The 10530-nt window shown below is 40.3% G+C and overlaps 1 protein-coding gene across 1 annotated transcript; it reads left to right on the top strand.

Moving 5' to 3' along the window:
* The first annotated feature begins 4600 nt into the window (after nucleotides 1-4600).
* Nucleotides 4601-10491, top strand: dpt (dermatopontin). The gene is made up of 4 exons (XM_074634503.1): nucleotides 4601-4968; nucleotides 8219-8344; nucleotides 9471-9578; nucleotides 9778-10491. Exons 1-4 carry the CDS (start codon nucleotides 4688-4690, stop codon nucleotides 9842-9844), a joined length of 582 nt encoding a protein of 193 aa, XP_074490604.1. The 5' UTR covers nucleotides 4601-4687; the 3' UTR covers nucleotides 9845-10491.
* The last annotated feature ends 39 nt before the right edge of the window (nucleotides 10492-10530 follow it).

The following is a 10530-nucleotide window of genomic DNA, read 5'->3' as shown; positions in this document are numbered from 1 at the left end:
ATTTGTTTTGAACATTTTTTGCAGACTTTTTCCGACTTTCTTTTTTACTTTGTTTTCTTCAACTTTTTTTTCTTTGACCTTTTTCAGACATTATTTTCGAAAAAATTTTAGACTTTATTTCAGGCATTTTTTTGTCTTTTATGGACATTTACAGAGTTGTTTTTTTTTTTTTTACATTTTTTCAACATTTTCAGACGTTTTTTCCGACATCTACAGACTTTTTTCAGACATTTTTTTGTCTTTTATGGACATTTACAGTTTTTACAGTTTTTTCTGACTTTTATTTTTTTTCAACATTTTTCAAACTCTTCCGACTTTTTTTTTCTCTTTTTCGGACATTTACAGACTTTTTTCATACATTTTTCAGACTTGTTTTCAAAAAATTTCGATTTTTTTTTTTTTTAACATTTTTTGCAGACTTTTTTCGACTTTTTTTTACTTTGTTTTCTTAAACTTTTTTCGAAATTTTTTAGACTTTTTTTTTAACATTTTTTCAACATTTACAGACTTTTTTCATAAATTTTTTTGGCTTTTATGGACATTTACAGTTTTTACAGTTTTTTCTGACTTTTATTTTTTTCAACATTTTACCGACTTTTTTTCTCTTTTTCGGACATTTACAGACTTTTTTTGGACATTTTTTACGAACATTTTTCAGACTTGTTTTCAAAAAATTTCGATTTTTTTTTTTTTTAACATTTTTTGCAGACTTTTTTCGACTTTTTTTTACTTTGTTTTCTTAAACTTTTTTCAAACTTTTTTCGAAATTTTTTAGACTTTTTTTTTAACATTTTTTCAACATTTACAGACTTTTTTCATACATTTTTTTGTCTTTTATGGACATTTACAGTTTTTACAGTTTTTTCTGACTTTTATTTTTTTCCACATTTTTCAAACTTTTTTCAGACATTTTTTTCGAAATGTTTTTGAGTTTTGTTTTTGTTTAACATTTTTTCAACATGTTCAGACGTTTTTCCCGACATTTTTTTTTGTCTTTTACAGACTTTTTTCTCGAATATTTTCCAGACTTTTTTTCCAAAAATGTTTTTACATTTATTTTAACATTTTTCCAACTTTTTTCAGTTTTTTTTCCAACATTTTTCCAACTTTTTTTCTCTTTTTCGGACATTTACAGACTTTTTTTGGACATTTTTTACGAACATTTTACAGACTTGTTTTCAAAAATTTTCGATTTTTTTTTCTTTTTTACAATTTTTTTACATTTACAGACGTTTTTTCCGACATTTTTTTTTGTCTTTTACGGACATTTACAGACTTTTTCCGACATTTTTTTCGAATATTTTTCTGACTTTTTTTCCAAAAATGATTTTACATTTCTTTTAACATTTTTTCCAACTTTTTTCAGTTTTTTTTCAACATTTTACCGACTTTTTTTCTCTTTTTTGGACATTTACAGACTTTTTTTGGACATTTTTTACGAACATTTTTCAGACTTTTTTTCTCCAAAATTTTTGACATTTTTTTGCAGACTTTTTCGACTTTTTTTTACTATGTTTTCCTCAACTTTTTTCGAAATTATTTTAGATTTAAAAAGAAAAAAAATTCAAAATGTTCAGACTTTTTTCAAACATTTTATTCAACATTTTTCAAACTTTTTTTTTTACTTTTTATTTTGACTTTTTTCAAACATTTTATTCAACATTTTTCAAACTTTTTTTTTTTTACTTTTTATTTTGACTTTTTTTCACACATTTTCAGACTTTTTTTCAGACTTTTTTTTTTTTACAAAAACCCTCACACTTTCACTGATCTGGATGTCAGAGGTCAAGGGACCCCTTTGAAAATGGACATGACAGTTTTTCCTCTCCAACATTTAGTGTAAGTTTGGAGCGTTATTTAACCTCCTTCACGACCAGCTAGTCTGACATCGTTGGTACCGATGGATTCATCAGGTTTTATAGTTTACTATGATACCAGTATCTTCACTCTAACTTTTAATTATCTCACTGGGCCAACAGACAAAGACTCAATAGCAGGACTCCAGACACAGGTAGGTATAATAAACCATCTTTACTTGCACAAGGGTTCGATACGCAGGTAATCAGTCCAAGACAAGCAAAGCTATCAGAGAACGTTGGGCAGGATGGTGGAACAGACAGGCGGAGGTGAAAAACACACGAGAGGCACACGAGGAACGAAGGCTGGAAAGCTGACACGGAAGAACAGACGAAGTGGCACCAGCCGAGAGGCAGCAGGAGGATTAAATCCACCAGGGAGGACGGTAACCAGGACCAGGTGCAACTAATTGGGGCGTGGCAGGTAATCACAGAGGAGGGAAATACACAGAAACAGGAAGTGAAGGATCTGAAACGAGAGACAGAGGTGAGTCTACCAAAATAAAACAGGAAGTACTAACAGAAAACTGGAAATAAACAAAAAAACACAACCTTAACCAGGAAACTGGGATGGAACATAAAAATCACGAGCTGCGTTAATGCGTTCAATAAAATAGTGGCGTTAAAACAGTTTTGCGTTAACGAGTTATTATCACGTTAACATTGACATTCCTACAAAGCTTTAAACTGAATTCACATAGCTGATGGTAGATTCATCAGCATGGATCAGAAGGAGAAAAACAAGACTTCCTGTAGTGATTTATCAAATGTTCTGTTTTATGTGGATCACGGAACAAAACGGAGTGGACGGTGTTGAGTCGGCATCGATGTAGCTTGCTGTTGGAGGGTTTTATAACCCACCTCCACTCCTCGCTGAGGTTTAGGATGGAACTTAATATAACGAACCCTCCATGTGAACTGGGCCAGAGTGTGTTTTTAGAGCATTGGGCCTTCAGAACAACGGCCGTTTGTTTTCAGGATAACGAGCTGGTAGATAAATGGGCTTGGGGCCCAATTTTTGGACTATTGGGGTTTCAGAATACTGGACAGTCTCCGTCATCCACCCTGGCCCCCTGACCCCCTGACCCCCTGACGCAGACTTTATCGCTCTTTATACTACGTCACCGTCACCTGTCCCGGTTCACGTTTATCTGGGTTATATATATCCATAACATTATGACCACCTGCCTCATGTTGAGTAGATCCACCTGACCCGTGGAGGCATGGACTCCTCTAGACCTCTGAAGGTCTGCTGTGGTATCTGGCACCAAGCCGTCAGTAGCAGATCCTTAAAGTCCTGGAAGTTGCGAGGTGGGGCCTCCGTGGATCGGACTTGTTTGTCCAGAACATCCCACAGATGCTCCATTGGATCGAGATCTGGAGAATCTGGAGGCCGAGTCAACACCTCCAACTCGTTGCCATCCACATGATGTAAAAGAAAACGTGATTCATCAGACTGGGCCACCTTCTTCCATCGCTCCGTGGTCCAGTTCTGATGCTCACGACGTGCCCGTTGTAGGCGCTTTATGGAGGTGGACACGGGTCAGCACGGGGCACCCTGACCGGTCCACATACCAACAAACTGCTCCTCACTGTGTGTTCTGACTCCTTTCTATCAGAACCAGCATTAACTGTTTCAGCAGTTTGAGCTCTAGTAGTTCTTCTATTGGATCAGACAACACGGGTCAGCCTTCACTCCCCACGTGCATCAACGAGCCTCGGGTCTGACCCTGTCACCGGTTCTCTGGTTCACCGGTTCTCCTTCCTTGGACCACTTCTGGTAGGTCCTGACCACTGCAGACCGGGAACATCCCACAAGAGCTTCAGTTCTGGAGATGCTCTGACCCGGTCGTCTAGACAGCACTATCTGGCCCTCGTCGAAGTCGCTCACATCCTCACGCTGGCCCATTTCTTCTGCTTCCAACACAAAGTACAAAATGTTCACTTGCTGTCTGATATATCCCCCCCACTGCCAGGTGCCATGGTAACCAGATGATCCATGTTATTCACCTGTCAGTGGTCTGAATGTCCTGGCTGATCGGTGTATGAATGACGTCGTTGGTAGTCTGGTGTCGGTGTGACGTCGGATCTAAATGTCGTTATGATGCTGAACTGAACTCTTCTGACATCTCGTCCCTTCAGACAAACTACTGAAACGCTCCATAAAGAAGATGAGCTCATGTTCTAACGGAGACGAACGCGTCTGCCAGTCAGCGCCGATGTTTCACAGGAACACGAGAAGCTGTGGAAGCTCTAATAGCTGTTATCTGATGATACAGGGGAGAAGATGGAGGAGTGATTGTGGTTTCTACTGAACGTGTGCCGGGTCCTGTCAGCACTCGGTGATCTGGATCTGTGCACAACATTTACAAGACACGTCAGTGACTGTTTGACCTCTCTGACCTCTTTAATCCGTCACGTTCTTTATGTCTGTTTTATGTCTATGTCCAAATCATTTATGGCTCTATCAGCTGCAGTTGATTAAGAATTTGTTTTGGTGCTCAACAGCAAAAAACCCCAAATAAAACAGGATGAAATAAACAGTTTGATCGTCCAGAATGAGCGTTTACATTAAAATAAACCCAGTGCAGAGTCACAGCTGAGGAATCAGATGGTTGAAATGTCTTTTAAGGTCAACCGTGATCTACGTGGAGACGTTGTCAATGCTCCGTCTCAGAGTCCACCTTAAATTGTCAAGTTTGGATTTGTCCCACCAGCAGTAAATTACACATCAGCCCTGGTTGTGAAACATCTGGATACCAACAGACTCGGAGGAGTTTTAAAGCGAGGCAGCTGTGAGGAGGCGCCGCAGACGGACGGATCCCTTCAACATGAATCCTGCTCTGCTGCTGGTGGTGTTGGCGTCGGCGCTGCTCGCCACGGCGGCGGCTCAGTCCAACGACCATCACGACATGGCGTGGGTCAACGGCTACCGCCAGAGCTTCAACTTCCAGTGTCCCCACGGGGAGGTCCTCGTGGCCGCCAGGAGCTACTACAGCGAGGCGGACGGCATGGACCGCTTGTGGACGTACGAGTGCCAGCCGACCCCCGAGGGTCTGGGGGAGCCCAGCGACTGCTGGTGGGACGACATCAACCGGGCCGGGTTGGAGTGGTGGGTCCTCCGTCGTTCTTCACTCGTCTGTTTAACCAGTTATTTCTCTGACTGTTACAGCCGTGCTGCTTTGATTCATAGAGCGTATTAATACTTTAAATATCAGGTTAGCTCGTTGGACTGATTTGACTTTTAAGAGTTGATTTTCGGGGAGTTTTCTGGAGACGATGTGTTACAGAGATGTAAAGATCTCTCTCTGAGGTTTTAAGATCTAAGTGCTAACAACATCACTCTAATTGTGAGTCAACAGGGATCTAATGATATGAATAAATGATGCAGAATAATATACGACTACAATCATTCAGAAAAGCATCTGAGTCAGATCACACGTCTACAGTGAGAGTGTCTTCTCTTCTACTCTTCTACTCTTCTACTCTGCACAGCAGCTGTTTGTTCATCAGATAAACATTTCAACAGGACGTTAACCCTCTGAGACCCGCGGGATGTTCTGTGTTTCAGAGGCTCCATTGGGTTCAGATTTAAAGTTACTGGTATCATAGTAAACTATAAAACCTGATGAATCCATCGGTACCAACCATGTCAGACTAGCTGGTCATGAAGGAGGTTAAATAACGCTCCAAAGTTGGGCTACATGACCTATAGCATTCAGAGGATGGATGGATCAGACTAGAGACCTAGAGCATTCAGAGGATGGATGGCTTTCCTAGCTAGATTAACAATAAGACCACCTGGATCCCCCTAAAGAAGACTAAAACAGGCCTATTGTGGGTCTCGGAGGGTTAATTCCAGACAGATCCGTGTGAAGGCCACGTCATCTTTGGCCCGTTGGTGTGTCATTGTTCCAGCCAACGGGAGGAAGAACAGACTGAAGTAGGTCGAGGACACTCGGACCAACAACACAGGTGGTTAAAGGTCACTATTAGCAGACAACAGAGGCCCATACGAGGCCGGCCTGGAGTCTGATGAGGAAACTGTTGTATGAACAAAACCACCCGTGTTGTTGGGAGATCTCCTCACAGAGCAGAGAGAGAAATAGAAGATGTGTTGGTGGTTTAAAGAGCAGGATGATGCAGCAGCATGCTCAGCCTTAGTCTGGTTATAACATGTGTAACGTGAAGTAGGACGACATTTACGGGTGTTTCTGCAACTAAGTCCCGGCAATGAAATTTGGGATTCTTGTTAAAATTTGTAGTGCAGTGCTTAACAAATATATACACAGTGTTATTACCCATCTAGACATAAAAATAGTTACTAAATAATGTGATTTAATAACATGTATGAAGCATTTTAAAGGTCCAAACACCACTTTTCTTCGCTGTGGTCTCAATGTTGAGATATAAAATGAGCTAATTCAATTATAATAAGACATTATTTCATATATTCATATTACTTTACACCATATTAATGTTATTTATTTATTTACGAATCATTTATATATTATATTTTTAAAATCTAAATAAATAATAATTGTCCTGCGTCCTAACCGCCAAACTGAACAAGTAAAAGTTGTATTCAACGCCAAACAAATCTGGTTTCCATGGAAACAGAAGTTATCAGATGAGCACATGGGTGACAGGTTGGGTGACCCCGAAGCTGAAGGTCACCTTTTCTACTCAAGTAGTTACTGGCTTCGTCTGAAATACTACCGTGTAACCATGGTAACCAACCTCCTGTGACCAAAACGATGGTTTGTGAGAATAAAAGTCTGAATTAATTTAAGATATATATAACACGTCCAGCAAAGTGAAATCTGATACGTACAGTATTGAGGCATTATTGATGTTAGAGCCGTCCGTCAGCGTCGGTTATGAACTTTATTAGATGCTAAGAGTCAAAGCTAACGTAGCTAACACCTCGCCAGCTGACATTTATCTGACATATTAAACAATAACTTCATATTACTGCTGAATTCATGTTTATTAGAGTCAAAGCTAACGTAGCTAACACCTCGCTTGCAACTAAAGAAAATATTTTGATTACGGTATGATTAAAATTCTAGTTTTTTTGTACTGAAGCAGAAATTTGACTTGAGAAAACTTAATAAAATTGCATGTAACAAATTAGAGTATTTTAATTAGTTTATTTAAAATTTAAATATATTATAGAATTTAAAAAAGTAGAATGAACTTTATTGTAATGTTGACATTTAGTAAGAACAAGTGATGAAAACCATAAAAAAAAAAACATGTTACAGATTAAAGTCTTAACCACTAGATGTAATGTTGTTTACCTGTTTATATATATTAATACTCTGATGGGTAAAATTAAAATTCATAGAGGTTGATTTGTTTTAATTTGGGAGAGTTAAAGGTGACCGTAGTTGCAGAAACACAATCCGTTCACACATCGGCAACACAAAGTGATTAATACGTGTAAATTGTTAAACGTATTAATCACTAAGTTTAATATAATGCTCTGCATGATAAAACTTTTTGCAGCGTTGTGTGTCTCACAGACGGATCCTGGGAAGACGAACACCTCCAGTCAATCTGAACAGGATCCGTCCAACCGGCCAACCGGCCAACGACCCTTCAGAGACGTCCCGTTGTATTTTATGGACCACATGTTGCAGCATTTTACTGGATTTATTTCAGATCGTGTCGTTCACAAAAACTAAACAGACTTTTCAACAATAATCCGTCGAACAGATCTACATAAACACAAACTAACTGCACAGAAAGTCTGATCTAATTAAAGGATCAAACTGTAGAAAGGAGGGCTGGAGCTGGCGTCTCCGTGTAAACAGCAGCTTGAATCACGACCTTGAGACCAACAGATCGCTGACTCAGCGGCGTCTGCTTCACATTACGTCTCCAGGTCGGAGAACGTTTTTATATTTCAGCTCTTCAGATTGATTAGAAGTTTAAAGCTCGACTGGATTCAAAGACAAACAGTGACGGGTATCTCTGCTACGCTGCCTCTCTCTCTCTCTCTCTCTCTTTCTCTCTCTCTCTCTGTAGTAGCTGTCTGTTTGAATTACACCACGTTACACCCCCACCCCCACCGGCTGCATGGCTGCAGGCCGGCTCCGTGTTTCCATGACAAACGTCTACACATGGTGCAGCTCCTGCTGCGTGGAGCTCCTGGTATTGTGTGATGTGTTGTGGTGACAGCAGAGTCTCTGGGCTATAAACAGACAACACACCAGTATTTACCTCGGACCTCTACGGCGTTTTAACTCCTTTAAACTTTGTGTTTGAAAGCAGAGAAACTGGGAAGTAACAGGAGAGTGTTTGGTGTCCTTCACTGTCATAGATTAAACTGAATGACTCTCCTTCTGTCTTTGCAGGACTTCAACCTGCACCCGTAACGGCCTGGTGGCCGGCGTGCAGGCCAAGTACTTTGAGTCGGTTCTGGACCGGGAATGGCAGTTCTACTGCTGCTACTACAAACGCCGCTGTCCCTACTCCTGCATGTACGTCCTCACACGTCCTCACACGTCCTCACACGTCCTCACACGTCCAGGCTGGAGGACTTCCACAGTTTGGGAAATACACTTATTCTCTTTCAAGGTCTTTAAACACCGGGGGGGGGGGGAGGGGGGGGGGGTGAAGAATTGACGACAAGAAGATGTGAAATACTCGCCAGTGAATATTTCATAACGGCAGCGATGTAGAACCCATTTACATTCACATATCTGGAGGTCAGAGGTCAAGGGACCCATTTTGAAATGGCCATGACAGTTTTTCATCACCAACATGTAGTGTCAGTTCAGAGTGTTATTTAACCTCCTTCATGACCAGCTAGTCTGACCTGGTTGGTACCGATGGATTCATCAGTTTTTTTTCTGAATTTTTTAAAACTTTTTTTTTTTACATTTTCCAGATGTTTTTTGGACGGTTTATTCAAACATTTTCTGACTTTTTTGTCGACTTTTTTCTGTCATTTTTTTTTTACTTTTTTCGGACATTTGCCGGACATTTTTTCTGACATCTTTAAAAAAAATTCTGACTTTTTTTCTGACATTTTTGTAACATTTTTCTGAATTTCTTTTGACATTTTTCAGATGCGATAACGTTTCCTGTCCGTGACAGAGTTAGCATGCAGCTTTAGCTCTGCTCTGTCTAGCTCTGCTTTTCCTGTCAATGTGTGAAACCCAAAGTGTTTCTATCCTTTCCTGGATGTGTAGTGTTTACCACGCTGGATTTAACATGGGAGGGTGCAGGTCGTATCCACGCTGACCCTCTAACGGTTTACACTCTCTGAGGTTTGTTCCGGTTGACGGATACGGAACGGATATGACGTCACGTTACTCAGACTACAACAATAAAAGCGGTAACTTCCTTCTACCTCCATATAGACTCACATGAAGCAGATATATCCATTCTGGTATTAAAATAATCTATTTAGAAATCCAAAAAAAAGAAATTGTGATACATAGATGAATGGAATTGTTTTCCAACCCCTCGTATCCATCGTCTCATCTCGTCAAGAACACTAATGAGTGTATTCCCCAAGATGTTGAACTATTCCTTTAAAAGGTTTATACATTAATAGTTAACTCTCCAGAACGTCTCACCCCCTTTTGCTGCCTTCCGCAGGAAGACCAACGACATTCCTGAACAGTTCAGAGAAGAAGGCGAGCTGGTCGTCCCGTCTTACGGATACTTCATCCGCGGAGCTCAGACCACCTTCAGCGGAGTTCTCAGGTTTGCTCCCAACATCTGTTTGTTTCCTCATAACTTCAGAATCCATCCAATAAATGTTGAAATCCTCTGGTGGCTCAGCTGGAAGAACACATCTCCGCTCCGCCGGGACCAGAACTTATTGGCAAACTGAGTAAACAATAAAGTTTAGATTATTTATGACGGCTGAACTGACGAGATGTTCTCTTGTGTTTCGTTCCAGAGATCGGCAGTGGAAGTACATCCTGTGCAGAATGACAGACTTTGACTGTGAATTTGAAAATTTATAAAACTTGTAATCAACAGTTTTATTTACTCTAACATTTAAACCTAATACTGACGTTATAATCACTGATATGATTCATGTATTGACGTGTGTTGAATGTGATGTATGTCTGTATAATCACTGTGTTCCAGTCGTGCATGCAGAGCTCAGTCTCATATTAAAGGTAAATGTTAAAGTAAACATCGGGGGGGTCTGCAGGGGATTTGGGCTCCACTAGATTCTCTCCACTTTGGGAAAGCTTAAGTGTTTCCATTTAGTCGCCGGATGAACTAGAAGTCATTTGGCAGCATGAGAAAGTGCTTCTTTTTTCCAAAACAAGGTTGATTATTTGATGGTTGTTTGATGGTTATTGGATGGTGTGGTCGCGGCGGTGGGAAACACTGCATCAGGCGCCGCTCCAACATCTCTTAGCGGAGGTCACGTGACGGTTCTGGGTGGATGATTTTCACGGTCATAAAAGCATTCAGGGCGTGACGGATCGGGATATTGTGTTGGCAGAATGAGAATCTGTGGTGAGATGAGCTCTGCATGAAGAGTTTCCCAACTGACTTCACATCTCTCCTTCATTAAAGTTACTCAGTAAACTGTTCTGGAACTTTAACTTTACTAAACTACCGCTGTTAATCCATTAAAATATTTAATCACAAGTAATCCATGATTGTCCAGAGTTCATTACCATTAATCACACAC

Source organism: Sebastes fasciatus, chromosome 5 (assembly GCF_043250625.1).
Source record: "Sebastes fasciatus isolate fSebFas1 chromosome 5, fSebFas1.pri, whole genome shotgun sequence".
NCBI classification, from domain to species: domain Eukaryota; kingdom Metazoa; phylum Chordata; class Actinopteri; order Perciformes; family Sebastidae; genus Sebastes; species Sebastes fasciatus.
Note: the sequence above shows the minus strand (reverse complement) of the source record. Positions and strands in the feature narration are given on the sequence as shown.

Excerpts from the sequence above, each read along its gene's own strand:
- dpt (XM_074634503.1), top strand. The coding sequence starts at position 4,688 with ATGAATCCTGCTCTGCTGCTGGTGGTGTTGGCGTCGGCGCTGCTCGCC. Across the intron at positions 4,969-8,218 it reads AACCGGGCCGGGTTGGAGTG|GACTTCAACCTGCACCCGTA; the intron begins GTGGGTCCTCCG and ends CTGTCTTTGCAG. Across the intron at positions 8,345-9,470 it reads CGCTGTCCCTACTCCTGCAT|GAAGACCAACGACATTCCTG; the intron begins GTACGTCCTCAC and ends TGCCTTCCGCAG.